The 22,292-nt window shown below is 39.1% G+C and overlaps 1 protein-coding gene across 1 annotated transcript in view; it reads left to right on the forward strand.

The window, feature by feature from the left end:
- Positions 1-22,292, forward strand: part of slc15a4 (solute carrier family 15 member 4) — a 221,958-nt gene that overhangs the window by 2,867 nt on the left and 196,799 nt on the right. Inside the window, exon 2 of the mRNA XM_034169758.1 lies at positions 9,789-10,418. Coding sequence (XP_034025649.1) covers positions 9,846-10,418 — 573 coding nt within the window. The 5' untranslated portion in view covers positions 9,789-9,845. The remainder of the gene's footprint in view (positions 1-9,788; positions 10,419-22,292) is intronic.

Consider the following 22,292-nt stretch of genomic DNA (forward strand, 5'->3'; position numbering starts at 1 on the left):
TGCAGTAACTACAGAGGCAAAAAGCTGATCAGCCACAGCATGAAGTTATGGGAAAGAGTAGTATAAGCTAGGCTTAGAAAACATGTGCAGATCTGTGAGCAGCAATATGGTTTCATGCCGAGAAAGAGCACTACAGATGCAATGTTTGCTCTGAGAATACCGTTGGAAAAGTACAGAGAAGGACAGAAAGAGTTACATTGTGTGTTTGTGGACTTAGAAAAAGCTTATGATAGGGTGCCAAGAGAAGAGTTGTGGCATTGTATGAGGAAGTCTGGAGTGGCAGAGAAGTATGTTAGGGTAGTGCAGGACATGTACAAGAATAGTGTGACAGCGGTGAGATGCGCAGTCGGAATGACAGACTCATTCAAGGTGGAGGTGGGATTACACCAAGGATCAGCTCCGAGGCCTTTCTTGTTTGCAGTGGTGATGGACAGGTTGACAGATGAGATCAGACAGGAGTCCCCATGGACTATGATGTTTGCAGATGACATTGTGATCTGTAGTGAGAGTAGAGAGCAAGTTGAGTCTAGTCTGGAGAAGTGGAGATATGCTTTGGAGAGAAGGGGAATGAAAGTCAGTAGAAGCAAGACTGAGTACATGTGTGTGAATGAGAGGGAGCCCAGTGGAATAGTGCAGTTACAAGGAGTAGAAGTGGTGCAAGTAGATGAGTTTAAATATTTGGGGTCAACTGTTCAAAGTAATGGAGAGTGTGGTAGAGAGGTGAAGAAGAGAGTGCAGGCAGGGTGGAGTGGGTGCAGAAAGGTGGCAGGAGTGATTTGTGACCGAAGAATATCAGCAAGAGTGAAGAGGAAAGTTTACAAAACAGTAGTGAGACCAGCTATGTTGTATGGTTTAGAGACAGTGGCACTAACAAAAAGACAGGAGGCAGAGCTGGAGGTGGCAGAGCTGAAGATGTTGAGATTCTCTTTGGGAGTGACAAGAATGGACAAGATTAGGAATGAACATATCAGAGGGACAGCTCAGGTGGGACGATTTGGAGACAAAGTCAGAGAGGCGAGATTGAGATGGTTTGGACATGTGCAGAGGAGGGACCCAGGGTATATAGGGAGAAGGATGCTGAGGATGGAGCCACCAGGCAGGAGGAGAAGAGGGAGACCAAAGAGGAGGTTCATGGATGTGCTGAGAGACGACATGCAGGTGGTTGGTGTGACAGAGGAAGATACAGAGGACAGGGTGAGATCGAAACAATTGATCTGCTGTGGCAACCCCTAACGGGAACAGCCGAAAGACAAAGAAGAAGATAAATCAAAGATCGTTTTCAGGAGTGATGTCTTACGAGTTGGCCCATTTGAATAACCCTCTAACTCCTCCAATGCGCCCTGCGCCATTACGCACAGCGAAAGTGAAAGCAGACAGAGCAGACAGAGAGCCTCACATGACAATCTCCCATGCTCAAACAAAGAGTGTGTAACTATCAGGATTGCTCCACTAGTTTGCATTTGAATGTTACTGGATTACTCTGTGGCTCTCTCCCTCTGGCGTAAAGCACTGTTTCCCATATCAATGAGGTGAGGGAGAGGGGGCGCTCCTCAGACTGTAAGGAACCAAAGTGCGAAATGAAAGCTGCTTGCAGAGTCAGACAGAAGACTCCAATACACAGCAGAAATAGAAATTTGTGATGTGACCATTGTGTAATAGCAGACAAAAATTGCTTTGAGTTGAAGACAAACAAAATGCATAGACCATTTTGTATATATTGTTCAAAATGTGCATTTGTGTTTATTGTTTGAACTTTTTTGTTGTACAGTATTTCACACAAGACCTCAGATTACCTTTATAAAGTGTCAAAACAGTTGTTTGTGTGTTTTGAATAAATGTGTGTGGGAAATTATTTCCGCTTTATTTTTTCCTTTGTTATTTCTGATTGTAAACCTTTATTACACTTATAAAACACAACAAAAGCATATATATTATGAAAGAACAGGTTGTCCTGAAAAAAGAGACATAAAACTTGATTGTGGGATGCAGTGAGAGCTGTTAACAGCAATAATAAAACATTTATGCCAGGCGAGTGAACTGTCCAAAAAATGCCCTCTGACCCCAGAGGGTTAAAATACAGCAACAGTATGCCAAGAAACATCAGAAAACTCAGTTACCCAGCATGCCATTCAAGTGTCAAATAACAGTGCTGTATGACTGCTGCATTCTGTTGCACATCTTAAGTCCATAATTCCGAGTTGGTATTTCCATCGTGCAATGAAAATGCATTCCCATTAGGCATGTGAATCTCATCACTGACAACGATTTGATACGCATCTCAATACACTACCAGCGATAAGATACATATAGCGATACATGATGATACTGACGATCCGATGCAATACGATTCACCCCTGTTCCAGATTCGATGTGATTTGATATGTATTTGATGGTGATTCAATTCCTCACAATGTGATACGATGTGATTTGGCTTTTGGCAGTTTGGCCAGCTTTGCTTTCAGGCTTCCATCCGTGGTGCATTCAGTGTGCATTGGAAAAAAAATTAATGCAAGCATGCAGCGACCGATCCATCGCGATTTCATCCGTCAGTTGAATTGATGCACAATGAATGAATTGATACACTCGCATCATTGTATCTAGATACCAATTCATATCGATTAATCTCCACATCCCTAATTCCCATGTATTTGCTTGGGAAAAGGACATCAAGCCTTTTTCTGCAGTGTTTTCATTCTCCATCTTGGTAGGGGGATTGTCACTTTTTTGCAACACACCGCCGTACTGAGACAACAACTCATATCAGGACCCAGATAAATCTATTGCATAAAACCCATCATCAAACACTGCATGCAACTAAAATTAACAAAAAGGTTATTCTGTTTACATTTCAGTGTGTGCCGCTATATTGCTGTCTTTATGGACCTTGAACAAGTTCCCATCACTTGGAATTCCATGGTCATTCCATTGTACTTTTCTGTGTCAGAGCCCCCCCCCCCAATTCTGACTTCAATAGAACACAGTCTACATATGGCGCCAAAGAAATGCAGTAGACTCAGAGTGCCAACAAAAAGATTTAAACTACAGTGGCTTAAAAAAATCCTTACAGTATCAAGTTTTTTAAGCCACATGAATGTCAGTTTTTGAAGTGATCAATAAAATTGTAATTCAGTAATTCAGACATTGTGGATAGAATCTAGTCTGATTTTATTCATTAGAGCATGCAATGTATTTGTTGTAGTCCTAATCAGAAATATTACACAATGATACATCCGTTTCAAACAGATACAAGCAGTATTTTTGTAAATATGAATTGTGATATACAGTTTCTACAATTGTGGAATAGGACAATTCCATATTCCTTCAGTCAGAGGTGGTCAGTGTGTCCCGGGACAGGGAAGTCTGGGGTTCCCTGCTGGAGCTGTTGCCCCATCAACCCCATCCTGGATGAGTGGTTGAAGATGAGATGAGATGAGACAATTATGTTGTTAAGCTTTTGCCCCTTGTCTCATTTCACACAAAAAAGCCAATGTAATCAGCACCCAGGTATTGTGATATGCGCCTTGCCAGGAGATATGTGTATCATCCCAGCCTGAGTAAAATGAAAACGAAATGACTGTAATATGCACAACTAATTATTATAAATCAAATCAAATCAAATTTATTAATTTATATAGCGCCAGTTCACAATGAAATCGTCTCAAGGCGCTTCACACAATATAAAACAACAAAAAAAACTGAATTAAAAATTTAAAACACAATAAAAAGACGACCATAAAAGAATACAAAAATAAAAGCACATCATAACATTAATGATAAAACAGGGAAAACAAATAAGTCTTTAAACGTGACTTAAAAGTCTCCACAGTATCAGATTGCCGAATGTGTGCCGGGAGATCGTTCCACAGAGCTGGGGCACGGTAGGAGAAAGCTCTGTGACCGGCAGACTTTTTATTCTCCCTGGGAACACACAGAAGTCCTGCACCCTGAGAACGCAGGGCCCGAGCCGGTACATAGGGGCTTACCAGGCCAGCCAGATAGGGAGGTGCAAGTCCATGAACAATTTTATAAACTAATAACAGTGCTTTAAAATCCAATCTTGCAGCAACTGGAAGCCAGTGCAGGGACGCCAAAACAGGCATAATGTGGTCAAACTTTCTGCTTTGTGTCAAAAGTCTGGCAGCAGCATTTTGAACCAGATGAAGACCCCTAATCCTGGACTGAGGTAAGACAGAAAATAGAGCATTACAGTAGTCCAGTCTAGAAGAGACAAATGCATGAATCAAAGTCTCAGCATCAGCCACAGACAGGATGGGACGAATCTTCGCTATATTTCGCAAATGGAAGAAAGCAGTCCTCGTAATGTCTCTAATGTGGAGATCCAAGGACAACATAGGATCAAAAATTACTCCAAGGTTCCTCACTTTATCCGTATGATGTATAACACACGAACCTAAGCTAAGTGCTAGCTGATCAAACCGATGCCGATACCTCGCTGGACCAAGAACCATAACTTCAGTCTTATCAGAATTTAAAAGTAGGAAGTTACTAGATATTCAACTTCTTACTGATACAAGGCAATCTTCCAAAGATTTTATGTGAATGAGATTACCAGCAGTTATTGGCATGTACAATTGAGTGTCATCAGCATAACAATGAAAGGGAATCCCAAAGTGCCGCAGTATATTCCCAAGGGGTGCTACATCAAGGGAAAAAAGCAGGGGGCCTAAACGGATCCCTGCGGAACCCCAAACTTCATGTCCCTACGATCAGAGGAGGTGCCATTACACAATACACAGTAAGAACGACTGGACAGGTATGACGTCAACCATGCAAGAGCAGTTCCAGTAATCCCAAAGTGATTCTCCAGCATATTGAGTAAAATATGATGATCCACAGTATCAAACGCAGCACTAAGATCCAACAGCCCCAAGACTGTAGTGGTATCTGAGTCCATTGCTCGCAAAAGGTCATTCACTACTTTAGTAAGTGCTGTCTCTGTGGAGTGATATTTTCTAAAAGCAGACTGCAGTGGCTCAAAAAGATTATTCTCAGTGAGGTAGTCCACGAGCTGTCGCAAAACCACTTTTTCCAGGATTTTAGAACAAAATGATAGATTTGATATCGGTCTATAATTTTTCAATACACTAGGGTCGAGATTGGATTTCTTAAGTAATGGTTTAATCACTGCAGACTTGAAACATTTAGGAACAGGTCCAGAAGTTAATGAGAGATTTATAATTTCCAGCACAGTCAGTCCAAGAGTGGGCCACAGGTCCTTAAACAGTTTTGTTGGTATAGGATCAAATAAACAGGTTGTGCTTTTAGTAGACGTCATGCGCTTCGTCAGCGTGCCTAACGAGATACCCTCAAAATCTGTAAATCTGGGTAACGCCTCAGTGGGCACATCCACCTCCATAGCAGTATGTGGTGGCTGGACCAAAGCCTGCTGAGATATGCTCAACCTAATATCCTCAGTTTTCTTCTCGAAATAGTCGAAGAAGTCCTGTAGGAAAAGGGAGAGTGAATAACAGGTGGGTGTCCATGAATGAAAAATACTACAGTTTCAAACAAAAACTTTGAATTGTGCTTGTTTTTATTGATCAGATCAGAATAATAGGCACGCTTTGTGCATGCTTATAATCTAAGACAGCATCACGCCATGCAATGGAACACCTCTAATTTAGAACTACGCCATTTCCATTCCAAACCTTGAGCCTACTGCCTAAGGTCACGCAAGTAACCATTGAACCAAGGCAACTGCGCCCTGGGAAGGCGTGGCCTTAAAAGAGGAGGCGCAACCTTATCCAGTGTAGTCTTGAGCGCTGAATTCAAGCCATCCACAAGACTATCCACTGATTGAACATTCTCCAAACCTGAAGCCAAAATTTCAGGCATTCTGGCTTCGAGTTCAGTCATAGTTGAGGGATTAATGCATCGCCGCAGAGATAGACAAGGCTTTCGGTCCACTAAACCCGGCAACATAAATGCACACCTAATAAATGAGTGGTCAGTGACCACCGAGGCAAGAGGCAAAATGTCAATGTTCATGACAGCAAGGCCACGTGTGAGAACCAAATCAAGGGTATTTCCACTAATTTGCGTTGAATCCTGAATGCATTGCTGGAATCCCAACGCATCCACAAGTTCCATAAATGACTTGCAAAGGGGATCAGAGGTAGGGTTCGATTTTAGCCGATTTTAGATTTTACCCGGGAACCCATGGCACCCTACTTTGGGGGTGGGCACACAACTCTTTAGACTTGCATTCAAGACTGGAATCCACCTTTTTTATTTCATAACTGTACAGAAATCTATCAAATTTGGACAAAATTTGCGCAGAATTTGACTTTCTGAGACCAACACATACACAAAACGTCATCAAAAAATGTTCTTCTCCTCTGTTTGTAATGCCGCGTTTTATTATACACAGATCAAATGGAGCGTTTTTGAGGGAAGAGCGAACAGCAGCCAGCGGAGAGTTTTTTTTATTTTTTAATTTCTCTACGTGCGCGCGTGAGCAAATCATCCGTGAAGATTATTTTATTTATTAACTACACAGATGTATAATAAAAGCAAATGGTGACTGGTTTATAAACACAATTATGATAGAGTTTTTGAGGGAAGAGCTGCCTTAGATTCTGAGCTTAATTCTGATTCTGAGGAAGAACATCTTGAAGTGCTGCAGAGAATGGCAGATGACCATGATGACTGCTAATAGATTTTCTGTAATCACAAGTGTAATCAACACTCATGGCAGCCATGATTGTTAATGGGCTGGATGTTTAATAAAACATCGGCAGCTGAGATGACCCCATGCCAATCTGCCTGTGCATATTGGCATGGGGTCATCTCAGCTTCTGACAAGGTTAGAAAATTTCGAAATTTCAGAAAATATTACTCCAAAAACACAAAAATTCCCTTCCATAATTTCATCCTGTCTGATGAAGGGCGAGACCCGAAACGTCACCTTTGGTGTGTTATTAAAGGCTTGTTTGGGAGCTAACTGGCTGTGCGGATCTCTTTCGTTTTTTGTTCTTCCATAATTTCACCCCAAATCTGCCCCAGATATCACCAGAATGCACAACTTGCATCCTTTTATATCAAAATTTTGTGGGGGGCATGCCCCCAGACCCCCTAGTTGCTTTGCCGCTATGCTGCGCAGCGGTAGGTTTGGTACCGAACTTTTCTGAGGGGCACCAAACTCTGAAACGTTTGGTGCCCTTAAGGCACACAACTATTTATTCTAAAAGGCAAACCCTGATCAGAGGGCTTATTTATATGAATGTTAAAGTCACCAATAATCAAAATGTTGTCCGCACTAGCTGACGGGCTAGAGATGAACGCTCCAAATTCATCTAAGAATTCAGAATATGGGCCAGGAGGCCTATAAACAGTGACAAAATAACATGACTGATTTCCATACTTCTGACCCTAACAATATGTAGCATCATGAGCAGAGCGGAGAGTCAGATGCTCAAACGAATTATATTTATGACCCCCAACAGTCAATAAGGTAAACCTGGATTTATAAATAAAAGCAACACCCCCACCACTAGACCACTAGAGACCCTGCTGAGAAGTACTCCATATAAAATCTGGACAAATTTCACATAAATGTTTTGCTGGATATCTGCTGGACAAGTAAGACAACTCGTATATGTCTATTGGGTCAGTTCTCTATGCTACTATGTTAGCATTTTCACTTAGTTTGACAAAATAAAGCAGTCAGACAAACATTTTATCATAGATTTATTTGACTTTTTTTTCCCCTTGTTTGAAATTCTGAGTTGCCAGTTTCTATTGAATGCAGCTGAACTTTCAGCCTTGTACATGCACTACCTCCATTATGTTATCTGTTAGATCTCATCAACTAAACTCACTGTAATTGCAATGCAGATTATATGTCTTGTCCCAGTACCCAGACAGGTAGAGTGCAGCACAGACCTGGAATCAAACGCCGGCTTACATATAGGTTGTCCACCTCCTGTCTCACAGGACCTTGCCAAGGAACCCCCTAAAATAAATACTTTACCACCAATATAATTTACTGTAATTTTGCACCATACCAGAGAAGAAAAGGTACTTTATAATAACTAGATTTCAACATTAGATAAGTTTGTATCAATTTTGAAAAAAATCAAATGGTACATCACATATAAGTTGTTAGTAGAGGTCTGGACCAGAACCTTTTCTCTTCCTTTACTACCACGATGTATAGAGCTCCTCTACCATCAGGTGTAAAAGTACTAGTGCTCATAATTCAACTTTCATGAATTCAGATTTTTCTAAGTTTATAACTATGTATTTATGATAATTAATTGAATTTTTGAGTATCCACAGTCTGAAAGGTGTCTGTTTGCTGAGCAATCGGATGTATTTGTTCAAATTTATTGATCTACGGATGCCACAACATTGACATAACATATATTGTTTTCTGTAATTTTTGTTGAAATAATTATAATGTTTCAGAGAAAAATGATTCAAACAATGTTAAATAACATCAATATTTAGATATAAGCCACTTTCAAACAGTTAGCCAAGAATTTGTCTGAAAATTTGATGCATTCACTCTGAAAAGTTGTACTTTCACCATATTAGTTGCTTTCATACTGATCAAACCTGTTTGAACATACTCAGGGACATATAAATTATATATTAAATTTAATTAATGGCAGTTAAACTGCAAGTATAAAACTTATGAAGATATCACATAATACCAATAAGAAGACTGACAGTGTTAAAGATCTACGGATGCTACACTATGGTGCTCTGCATGTCTAGGATTGTGATAAGAATATAAATACACATTTTTTCATCTTCTATTATTGGAATTCAATTGATGCTTTGTAATACTTGTCATTTCTTTTATATTCTCATCCATATAATGACCCATTTAGTCCTTGAATGTATGTCTACAGACGCAACAGTTTGGCTGATAAATTTATATGTTACACAAATATACATGGTATGGTGTTTGTTTTTTAATCTATAAGGTGGCATCAATTAATCAGTATATGTTTGTATATACAGCAATAAATCACATTTAATCCTCATATATGCTACACAGATTTTAAAAACAAGAAATTCATAACAAAGATTAAGATGGATACATGACTTGGTAACTTCTTACATTTTTATCATTTTTTTTCTTGTTTTCAACAAATAAAAGTTTAGAAATCCTAAGAGTCAATTACTTTAAAAATAAATACTTTTAGCTTTTACTTCATTTCTTGGGATAAGCATAAATATTGAACATTTGAAAAATCAACCTCTATAACATGATTTTCTTGACTTTTTTAAATCAGTATTTCCCATATGTCAATAATAATCCCAACAATAATTGTATTTTGCACTTAGGTAATGTAAGTATTATACCATATATATCTACTATTTACCCCAAAATTGTATCTTAGAATTTGATAATTTATTCAGAAGAAACATATAACACCTGATCATGTAACTTTCACACCTGATTGTAGACAAGCTGATAATCCTTGAAAATCCTAGTATTGCAGAGTGGGGAGCTGACCATAGATCTTGAGACTGTTTTAGATTTGGATGTGTCAACCTTTGTGGTTTAAAAACCAGTCTCTGTGGCACATGTGTTTTGCAGATGACATTATGTTGTGCTGTACCAGAAAACACATAAGATACTAAGAATGTAAAAGTGGCTTGAAAGACAGAGGATTGAAGATTAATATGACAATATACAAGTGAAGTGAAATACAGGTCAGAGAAGGCTGAAGTGGAGGTCAGTCTCAATGAATAAACTTTCAAGCCCCAATAACTGTTTAATGAGCCTTATACCCTTTATATTTTCTGCACAGGTTGGAACTTCAAGTGTACTGAAGAGGGTGACGCGTCCTGAACCACCTTGGTTGAGAATGGCTAACAACGGTGACGCCAATGAGAACACTCCACTTTTGGAGTCCTGGACCAGACCGTCAACACTGTCAGTCTTTCAAGGAAGAAGACTGGCATGTGCGGCCATCCTGCTGGCTGAATCATTTGAAAGGATTGCGTTCTATGGCATTACTTCCAATTTGGTGCTTTTCCTCAACAGTAGTCCATTGTATTGGGAAGGCACACAAGCAAGCCAGGCACCACTGATGTTCATGGGTGTCACTTACCTCATTTCACCATTTGGAGGCTGGATGGCTGATGCATATCTGGGGAAATTCTTGACAATTGCTTGGAGTTTGATCCTGTATTTCATTGGGATGCTATTTTTCCCTTTTATTTCAAGTGAAAACACAAGGATCCACATGTGTGGTGAAGAGATGGCATTCCCCGTGCTGCCTCCTGAGTGTCTGAACACAAATAGTACCCCTCCAAGCAACGTGACTTGCCTTAATCGTGCACAATATTGTGGCCCAGTAATCTACACTGGACTTTTCCTTGTAGCTTTAGGTGTGGGTACTGTGAAGTCCAACATCACTGCATTTGGAGCAGATCAGGTAATGTATCCTTAAAGCATTATTTTGAGAGATTTGTTTCCTGGCATCTAAAAGCCTGTGATTATTAGCGGGATATAACCTGTAAATAAATGGAAGCTTGCTGCCGGTCATCACCCACATTGTAATGATGGCACAACAGGCACAGGGGTATCGCAGAGTTTTGGAAATGTTCAAAAAAGGTTGATGAACGGCAAATTGGTCTCTAGTTAACAGCAAGCCGGTCAACAGTTTATTGTATTTGTGATTATAATCTCTTGTGAACTGTCGCACCATCAGTGACTACTAGCTGGAGCAGTACTGTGATGAAACTGCAAACTTTTGTGTGATATTTAAGGAAATGTTGTGTCATTTTTGTTGTGTGTTTGTGAGAGAGCTATAAAAGTAAATATGCAATGATATGTAATGGTTAACATGAGCGTTGAAGCATGGTGATTAAATATGTCTTGCTTTCTGCCTTATGAACAGAATTTGAACAATCAAATTAATAGGGCTGGGACGATACAACTGACTCCTGATATTATACGTATCACGTTATATGGGTGTTGATACGGTACATTACATGATACTTTAGAAATTCAATTCCACAATTATTGCAATTTGATATTAGAGTACATTGTAATTTGTTTGCTTTTTGTAAGACCTGACCGTGGAGAAAAGTTAAATATATACACTGCAACACTACAAAGAACACAGTGTACACAAGAGCTCTTTGTGAAATTCTATTGTACCTGCATTAATAGTAAATGTCCACCAGTTAGAGATATTGCTTCATTTCATTAAACTTGAGTGCAGGCTGCTGTGGGATACAATGACGAACCTGTAGTAGATATGCATGTATGTATTATTTCTTTTTTCTTTATATATATATATATATATATATATATCCCCTCCTCCTGGCATCTGTCCGTCTGTGGGTGATGATGGTGTAGCGTCCAGTTTGTTTGTTTGTTTTTTAATTCAGTTTCAATTTATTTCATTTATATAGCACCAAATCACAACAAAGCTGCCTCAAGATGCTTCACACAAGTAAGGTCTGTATACAGTAGTGTTCAGAATAATAGTAGTGCTATGTTACTAAAAAGATTAATCCAGCTTTTGAGTATATTTCTTATTGTTACATGGGAAACAAGGTACCAGTATATTCAGTAGATTCTCACAAATCCAACAAAACCAAGCATTCATGATATTCACACTCTTAAGGCTATGAAATTGGGCTATTAGTAAAAAAAAGTAGAAAAGGGGGTGTTCACAATAATAGTAACATCTGGTGTTGACGCTACAAACTCAAAACTGTTATGTTCAAACTGCTTTTTTAGCAATCCTGTGAATCACTAAACTAGTATTTAGTTGTATAACCACAGTCTTTCATGATTTCTCCACATCTGCGAGGCATTAATTTTGTTGGTTTGGAACCAAGATTTTGCTTGTTTACTAGTGTGCTTGGGGTCATTGTCTTGTTGAAACACCCATTTCAAGGGCATGTCCTCTTCAGCATAAGGCAACATGACCTCTTCAAGTATTTTGACATATCCAAACTGATCCATGATACCTGGTATGCGATATATAGGCCCAACACCATACTAGGAGAAACATGCCCATATCATGATGCTTGCACCACCATGCTTCACTGTCTTCATTGTGACCTGTGGCTTGAATTTAGAGTTTGGGGGTCATCTCACAAACTATCTGTGGCCCTTGGACCCAAAAAGAACAATTTTACTCTCATCAGTCCACACAATATTCCTCCATTTCTCTTTAGGCCAGTTGATGTGTTCTTTGGCAAATTGTAACCTCTTCTACACATGTCTTTTATTTAACAGAGGGACTTTGCGGGGGATTCTTGCAAAAAAAATTAGCTTCACACAGGCGTCTTCTAACTGTCACAGCACTTACAGGTAACTCCAGACTGTCTTTGATCATCCTGGAGCTGATCAATGGGTGAGCCTTTGCCATTCTGGTTATTCTTCTATCCATTTTGATGGTTGTTTTCCATTTTCTTCCATGCGTCTCTGGTTTTTTGTCCATTTTATAGTATTGGAGATCATTGTAGATGAACAGCCTACAATTTTTTGCACCTGCGTATAAGTTTTCCCCTCTCCAATCAACTTTTTAATCAAACTACACTGTTCTTCTGAACAATGTCTTGAACGTCCCATTTTCCTCAGGCTTTCAAAGAGAAAAGCATGTCCAACAGGTGCTGGCTTCATCCTTAAATAGGGGACACCTGATTCACACCTGTTTGTTCCACAAAGTTGACGAACTCACTGCCTGAATGCCACACTACTATTATTGTGAACACCCCCTTTTCGACTTTTTTTTACTAATAGCCCAATTTCATAGCCTTAAGAGTGTGCATATCATGAATGCTTGGTCTTGTTGGATTTGTGAGAATCTACTGAATCTACTGGTACCTTGTTTCCCATGTAACAATAAGAAATATACTCAAAACCTGGATTAGTCTTTTTAGTCACATATCACTACTATTATTCTGAACACTACTATATATATATATACAACCCCTGGCAAAAATTATGGAATCACCGGTCTCGGAGGATGTTCATTCAGTTGTTTAATTTTGTAGAAAAACAGCAGATCACAGACATGACACAAAACTAAAGTCATTTCAAATGGCAACTTTCTGGCTTTAATAAACACTATAAGAAATCAGGAAAAAAAAATTGTGGCAGTCAGTAACGGTTACCTTTTTAGACCAAGCAGAGGGAAAAAAATATGGAATCACTCAATTCTGAGGAAAAAATTATGGAATCATGAAAAACAAAAGAATGCTCCAACACATCACTAGTATTTTGTTGCACCACCTCTGGCTTTTATAACAGCTTGCAGTCTCTGAGGCATGGACTTAATGAGTGACAAACAGTACTCTTCATCAATCTGGCTCCAACTTTCTCTGATTGCTGTTGCCAGATCAGCTTTGCAGGTTGGAGCCTTGTCATGGACCATTTTCTTCAACTTCCACCAAAGATTTTCAATTGGATTAAGATCCGGACTATTTGCAGGCCATGACATTGACCTTATGTGTCTTTTTGCAAGGAATGTTTTCACAGTTTTTGCTCTATGGCAAGATGCATTATCATGAAAAATTATTTCATCATCCCCAAACATCCTTTCAATTGATGGGATAAGAAAAGTGTCCAAAATATCAACGTAAACTTGTGCATTTATTGATGATGTAATGACAGCCCAGTCCCCAGTGCCTTTACCTGACATGCAGCCCCATACCATCAATGACTGTGGAAATTTACATGTTCTCTTCAGGCAGTCATCTTTATAAATCTCATTGGAACGGCACCAAACAAAAGTTCCAGCATCATCACCTTGCCCAATGCAGATTCGAGATTCATCACTGAATATGACTTTCATCCAGTCATCCACAGTCTACGATTGCTTTTCCTTAGCCCATTGTAACCTTGTTTTTTTCTGTTTAGGTGTTAATGATGGCTTTTGTTTAGCTTTTCTGTATGTAAATCCCATTTCCTTTAGGCGGTTTCTTACAGTTCGGTCACAGACGTTGACTCCAGTTTCCTCCCATTCGTTCCTCATTTGTTTTGTTGTGCATTTTCGATTTTTGAGACATATTGCTTTACGTTTTCTGTCTTGACGCTTTGATGTCTTCCTTGGTCTACCATTATGTTTGCCTTTAACAACCTTCCCATGTTGTTTGTATTTGGTCCAGAGTTTAGACACAGCTGACTGTAAACAACCAACATCTTTTGCAACATTGTGTGATGATTTACCCTCTTAAGAGTTTGATAATCCTCTCCTTTGTTTCAAATGACATCTCTCGTGTTGGAGCCATGATTCATGTCAGTCCACTTGGTGTAACAGCTCTCCAAGGTATGATCACTCCTTTTTAGATGCAGACTAACGAGCAGATCTGATTTGATGCAGATGTTAGTTTTGGGGATGAAAATTTACAGGGTGATTCCATAATTTATTCCTCAGAATTGAGTGAGTCCATATTTTTTTCCTCTGCTTGGTCTAAAAAAGTAACCGTTACTGACTGCCACAATTTTTTTTCCTGATTTCTTATAGTGTTTCTTAAAGCCAGAAAGTTGCCATTTGAAATGACTTTAGTTTTGTGTCATGTCTGTGATCTGCTTTTTTCTACAAAATTAAACAACTGAATTAACATCCTCCGAGGCTGGTGATTCCATAATTATTGCCACGGGTTGTATATATATCACACACACACTTTGCACTGGGATACCAATTAAACAACTGCAAATTATAAAGAAGTCCATGCTCATACGGCACAGGGCATTTTAACATTGCGTTATATTTTTATTGTTGGTTATAAAATTAGAGTTAGCCTCACAGCTCAAGATTTAACAAGTTAAAATAAAATCAATCATTACAATAAATACAGTATTCAAGCATTACTCAAGGATCCTCTGATGCTGCTGGAATGACTTTGTGTCAACTGAGCGATTACATGCGGAGACTAAGATGAGGAGCATCATTTACATTGTGAGGAAGCATCAGCTTTGACATTATGGTCATACAGTGCATTTCTCTGTGCACGTTCCAGTAACAACAGTGTGGTACAGATGAAGTGGTACGGAGGAGGAATTCCTTGAAAGGAAGACTTGAAAGTTCAGCTGTAATTTGCCAGAAGGCACATGGGAGACCACAGCCTAGATTAGATTTGTTTTATTGTCTCAAAACCCAGTTTCTTCAGTTGCAGCCACAGAAGCTCAGGGGTTCACATGCTTTTTTGTGCCACTCTAGGTGCTTGAGTGTTGAGGACCCCAGTGGTTGGAGAAGGCCAAGGGAATGCCTACACCTCACCTGGCTGTGACAGATGGTTATTTTGGAGATGTGGGCTGGCGCCAGTTGTCTGCTTGAGTGGTTGCCAGCCAGAGCCCAAAGTAGTTCAATAATATGGATGCACCTAAGCGCGGCACCAGCACATGCTCCCAGACTTGACTTGATTAGTCAAGCGGTCAAACATTCATTGACACCAGATGGTGTTAAAATATGTGGCTTTGCTGCTTCTTATAAAATATATATATATACACTCAACAAAAATATAAACGCAACACTTTTGCTTTTGCTCCCATTTTGTATGAGATGAATTCAAAGATCTAAAACTTTTTCCACATACACAATATCACCATTTCCCTCAAATATTGTTCACAAACCAGTCTAAATCTGTGATAGTGAGCACTTCTCCTTTGCTGAGATAATCCATCCCACCTCACAGGTGTGCCATATCAAGATGCTGATTAGACACCATGATTAGTGCACAGGTGTGCCTTAGACTGCCCACAATAAAAGCCCACTCTGAAAGGTGCAGTTTTGTCACACAGCACAATGCCACAGATGTCGCAAGATTTGAGGGAGCGTGCAATTGGCATGCTGACAGCAGGAATGTCAACCAGAGCTGTTGCTCCTGTATTGAATGTTCATTTCTCTACCATAAGCCGTCTCCAAAGGCATTTCAGAGAATTTGGCAGTACATCCAACCAGCCTCACAACCGCAGACCACATGTAACCACACCAGCCCAGGACCTCCACATCCAGCATGTTCACCTCCAAGATCGTCTGAGACCAGCCACTCGGACAGCTGCTGAAACAATCGGTTTGCATAACCAAAGAATTTCTGCACAAACTGTCAGAAACCGTCTCAGGGAAGCTCATCTGCATGCTCGTCGTCCTCATCTGGGTCTCGACCTGACTCCACTTTGTCGTCGTAACCGACTTGAGTGGGCAAATGCTCACTTTCGCTGGCGTTTGGCACACCGGAGAGATGTTCTCTTCACGGATGAATCCCGGTTCACACTGTCCAGGGCAGATGGCAGAGAGCGTGTGTGGCATCATGTGGGTGAGCGGTTTTCTGATGTCAATGTTGTGGATCGAGTGGCCCATGGTGGTGGTGGGGTTATGGTATGGGCAGGCGTCTGTTATGGACGAAGAACACAGGTGCATTGTGCCATACATCCAAGAACATCACCTCATGTTGCAGCAGGATAATGCACGGCCCCATGTTGCAAGGATCTGTACACAATTCTTGGAAGCTGAAAATGTCCCAGTTCTTGCATGGCCGGCATACTCACCGGACATGTCACCCATTGAGCATGTTTGGGATGCTCTGGACCGGCGTATATGACAGCGTGTACCAGTTCCTGCCAATATCCAGCAACTTCGCACAGCCATTGAAGAGGAGTGGACCAACATTCCACAGGCCACAACTGACAACCTGATCAACTCTATGCGAAGGAGATGTGTTGCACTGCATGAGGCAAATGGTGGTCACACCAGATACTGACTGGTATCCCCCCCCCCCCCAATAAAACAAAACTGCACCTTTCAGAGTGGCCTTTTATTGTGGGCAGTCTAAGGCACACCTGTGCACTAATCATGGTGTCTAATCAGCATCTTGATATGGCACACCTGTGAGGTGGGATGGATTATCTCAGCAAAGGAGAAGTGCTCACTATCACAGATTTAGACTGGTTTGTGAACAATATTTGAGGGAAATGGTGATATTGTGTATGTGGAAAAAGTTTTAGATCTTTGAGTTCATCTCATACAAAATGGGAGCAAAACCAAAAGTGTTGTGTTTATATTTTTGTTGAGTATGTATATATATATATATGATATTGCGGACGTTAGCATGTTGACATCACTTCCTGGTGTCGCTAACTGCTAATGTCGCTTAGTTTTTGGCTAGAAATAACACCTTTCTCATATATTATGTAAAAGATAGCCAGAAATATACACTTCTAAAACTAAAAACGCTGTTTTCGGAACCTAATAACACCTCTGAACTGATTTACAAGACATCAGCGTGCATGCTCACTTCCGCTAACTCAAAGCTAACTTCCTATGGAGTTAAATTTGTCTCATTAGTACCTGCAAATGCACAGAGGGTGATCTACGAATACTCCTTGATTTCACAACTTGTGCTTTTCTGAAAAGCTCAGATATGCACACATGCAATGTCTCACGCAGACGCCGTTAAAATGTAAATATTGTTTTTGATTGACTGATAGAAGGCCATTATGGAACATGTTCAAATTGTAAGACACTCGGATCTTAATTATTAATTAAACAACTTCAAATTATAATGAACACAATGCTCATATGGCTGAGGGTATTGTAGCACTGTTATTTTTTTAATTTGTTGCTCAGTTTGTGCATGAGAATCTTATGCCACTGTGTTCCACCTTATGCAGCACACAGCACAGGTGGCATTGCCAGTTTCCACACCATACCATTGTCATTTTTATGGTCTGTGCCGTTTTTTTCTCTTGATAACAAATATACCCATGCACTCTTGCGTGCGCACATGGGTGTGTTTGTCTAAAAATGAGATGTTGTCAGTTGTAGTGTGGCATCGTTCATCTGACTACAGTGTATCTGTGAGTGCAGCACTCAGACGCGTCTTACATAACCAGGTTCACAACATGTTCAGGACGCAGTGCAATAGCACCTAATAGGAATATTCTGAAAGTAAATTGAACAAATGAGAAATAAGGTAACTTACTAAAGTTTTGGGGTTTTTATAACTCTGGTTTGCACCGTATGTTAACCCTGCTTTTCTTCCACGGGTACTGAGTTACACTGGCAGTAAAATTTGGGCATGGTTTAGCTTATCATTAAAAATTTGCTCTGATTGTAATTCTGTTACCGTATAAGTGCACTCATCAAAGCTGAAGCTGTGTGGAGGTTGGGCGGATGCACAGAGGGGATCATTTATGTAACCCCCTCCCCATTGGGACCAAAACACCTTATTTCTTAACACAGACTTTTGTAAAGCATTTAATTTCCAGGACAGACTCCTCAGTCTACACAAATTAAGTTCATTGCTTTTTTGATTGATTGTGGTAACAAGCCAACACACAGATGCAGGAAAGGGGGAGGCAACAAAATGTAAAAGCTGCAGAAACACGGTGACCTTATAGTCAGTACATGTTGGGACAGCATGTTATAATGTCACTGTCGGTAACGAGCGCTCAGAGGCTGGCTTATTCTGTGAGGATGGTTTTGTAACTTGCATTGCATAATTACAGAAAGAACTGCAGAAGAGATTTATGCACAGCATGAGTTATTAATGTCATGACATTATCTCCTCCAGCAGTTAATTGTAGCTGTGCCTCTGCATTTTTATATATATTTTTTTGCTTTTTTACATTAAAGGCATCGCCACTTCATTACACATTGATGAAATCTTTTGCCAGAGATATCCGTATGCAGAATTTCTACTGTAAGTGCTACATATCATTTGCTTGCACAGACATTTAACTGAATATATTACCATTTTGGAAAGATGATGGCTTAAACTAAAATGGCTTAGGAAAACTATATGGCAATGATGAAAGGTGAGTATGAGCAGATAAGGAAAAAAAATGCAGTTTATTTTAGTAAGCCGTTCTAAAAATGAACCTAAAGAATCCTAATTTCAGTACATTTTGCACACTTTCCACCAACTGTGTATGGCAATATGATTTGAATATTAAATTCATACACTTCATACTGCATATGGCAACAAGATTTAAATATACTATACATATGCATAAGGTCCAAAAACTATCATAAGAAAGCACATCACCTATGCAAACATTGTTAATATTGTTGGCAACTTGGGACCCCAATATTGTTAATTGTTGCTAATCACAAAAAACAACAAAAAAAAGGACACCAATGAGTCAGTGTAGATTGCAAAAACAAAAATGCAAAGAGCAAAGCAGTTGCACAAAAACTCACTGCTTCAATAGAAAAAAAATAGAATAGAAAATAAAATAAAATAAAAATTAATGGTTAATCATCAATGTTTCAACATCCAAGTCTTCTTCAGGATGTCACACACAAGAACTGAGGAAACATCTCGTTCTTCAATCATGTGGGGTGGGGGGTTTCATCACAAGCTGTGAATTGTATTCAGTCGATTCTGCAGGTGCCACATGTCCTCAACAAGAGCAATCAGAGATTTCTGACTTCCACCAATCCGGATCTGGATCACCTCCAAAATTCAATGGTGTCTTCCATGCCCTAATATCTATCTTTGGTGCAATTTTGGTGAGAATCCATGAAGTAGTTTTGAAGTAATCCTTCAAAGCCTATATAAAGGGAAATCTTGATCCAAAATCCGAATCTGGATCACCTCCAAATTTCAGTGGAGTCTTCCATGGCCTAATATCTATCCGTGGTGCAGATTTGGTGAGAATCTGTGAAGTAGTATTGACGTAATCTTTCAAAACCTATATAAAGTGAAACTTGATCCAGAATGTGTATCCGGATCTGGATAGCATCCAAAATTGAATGTCTTCTTCCATGGCATAATATGTATTTGTGGTGAAAATTTGGTGAGAATCCGTGAAGTAGTTTTGAAGTAATCCTTCAAAGCCTATATAAAGGGAAATCTTGATCCAAAATCCGAATCTGGATCACCTCCAAATTTCAGTGGAGTCTTCCATGGCCTAATATCTATCCGTGGTGCAGATTTGGTGAGAATCTGTGAAGTAGTATTGACGTAATCTTTCAAAACCTATATAAAGTGAAACTTGATCCAGAATGTGTATCCGGATCTGGATAGCATCCAAAATTGAATGTCTTCTTCCATGGCATAATATGTATTTGTGGTGAAAATTTGGTGAGAATCCGTGAAGTAGTTTTGAAGTAATCCTTCAAAGCCTATATAAAGGGAAATCTTGATCCAAAATCCGAAACTGCATCACCTCCAAATTTCAGTGCAGTCTTCCAGTGGCTAATATCTATCTGTGGTGCAAATTTGGTGAGAATCCATGAAGTGGTATTGACGTAATCTGTTAAAACCTATATAAAGTGAAACTTGACCCGGATCGCCTCCAAAATTTAATGTCTTCTTCTGTGGCATAATATGTATTTGTGGTGAAAATTTTGTCAAAATCTGTGCAGTAGTTTAGATTTAATCCTGCTAACAGACAGACAGACAGATAAATAAATAAATAAACGCCAATGATTTCACTACGTCTTTGGCAGATGTAAAAATATACAGAAATGCATGAAAATACCCATTTTAAAAAATGACAGCCAAAAAAAAAATCAAAACCCATCAGAGAATCAACACCAGTGATTATCAAACCACACAATATATAAATATGAAAGAGTTATAGATTTTAAAGAGTCATCAATATTATAAAAACTCTAAGAGGCCGTGGTAGGAATTCTTATCATATACCTATAAATAATTTGCCAATATGATTGGATAAAACACTAAAGAATAAATAGCAATACACCCTTTTCGTGGACGGGTAATATTTTTCATAACACCCGAGTAAAACCCACAAAATGTCACCTTGGTAATCAGCCAATCCGGACAGCGGACGAAGAGGTGAGGTCAGAGGAACTGTGAAATACTGGTGAGTCACTATTGATAATTTCTTACGTGTCCAACCTCGTACGTTGATTATTAAAATTAAATGTGTTAGTTCTAAAAGCCATCATAATTATTTATAGGAAAACATTCTTTTTTTTTTATTAAGGTTTGAACTTTGAGTGTTTACACAGGAGAGAAAAGTAAGAAAATGCTAATGCCTGTTTGAGAAAAGTGTACAAAGTGTGTAGTGAGGGGTTTTACAGCCTTAAAACATCTATAATAATTGTAAAAAATAACGCTGACTACTTTGTGGATTTCGCCTATCGCGGGTTATTTTTAGAACGTAACTCCCGCAATAAACGAGGGACCACTGTATATGATAAAATCGTTATCAAGTTGTTTTACCAATGAATATGGCTTTTTACACCCTTCAGAAAACCATACAACATTTATCATTTATAGGTATATGATAAAATCGTTATCAAGTTGTTTTACCAATGAATATGGCTTTATACACCCTGCAGAAAACCATACACCCTGAGGCCGAAACTGATATTATCTCAATGATTTGGTCACATTTCTGATTGTGTATTTGTAAGTGATCCAGAGGGAAGACGCCTACGTAAAAAAAAGTCTTGGTGATAAAATCTATGTAAAATTCGAGAAGAGGTTTGAAATCAAACTCAACATTCAAACCATGAGGGTTTGAGTGTTTTCAAAGAGAAAATCCAATAAGCCTCTCCTCTCCATAATAGCCTCAAAAACACCTCTTTTTCTTGCAGAGGGGACTGTTTCAATCCCAATTGATCTCATAAGGTGAAACTGCATGTCTCGCCTCAATAAAATGAGCTGAAACAGGATAGTTGGTGTTTTTACATCTTACAGAACTACCATGTTCAGCAATATGTGCTTTGCGCAGACGTTTTGTTTGCACAAAATTGACAAACGATGATACAAATCACACCTTTTGTCAAGAAAGTTATAATACCCTTAATGAGAATTTACTTGCCTGAATAAGAGTGTTTGAAATAAACAGCAGCACTCAAGGAAAGTTGTTACACATGTGAGAATGAATAGTGTACACACACCACTGGTTTTGTAAAGTCAGCCTGACTCTCTGCAACTCAAGAATATTTTGTAATGAACAACGGAACTTGTCTTTTTTATTATTATTATTTTATTTAGCTTCCATAAAGGTCATCTCTGGATACCTTATTTACTTTTTCAACCACAGTGTCTAATTGGCTCTCTTTAAAGCCACATGCTTTAAATTTCTCCTTCATGAATTGTGTATTTTTAGTTCTGTCATGAGGGTCTTTGCAAATGTGTTTTTTAACCTGTAAAACTGACTGTTATTCAAACTGTCCTTTCAGGGAAGAGGATGATAAGTGTGATGATCTGTTGGTTTAGTGTACAGATCTGTATAAAACATATTTTTTGTGGACGATCCAGAAGAAAGTTAATTCAGTTTAAAATTCAGAGTAAATTTTAGATGTTGGAAACAAAGTTGAACAAAAGCATACAGACTGTAATTAGTCATAAGTGCCTCAAAA

This window comes from Thalassophryne amazonica, chromosome 5, assembly GCF_902500255.1.
Source record: "Thalassophryne amazonica chromosome 5, fThaAma1.1, whole genome shotgun sequence".
Classification (NCBI taxonomy): Eukaryota; Metazoa; Chordata; class Actinopteri; order Batrachoidiformes; family Batrachoididae; genus Thalassophryne; species Thalassophryne amazonica.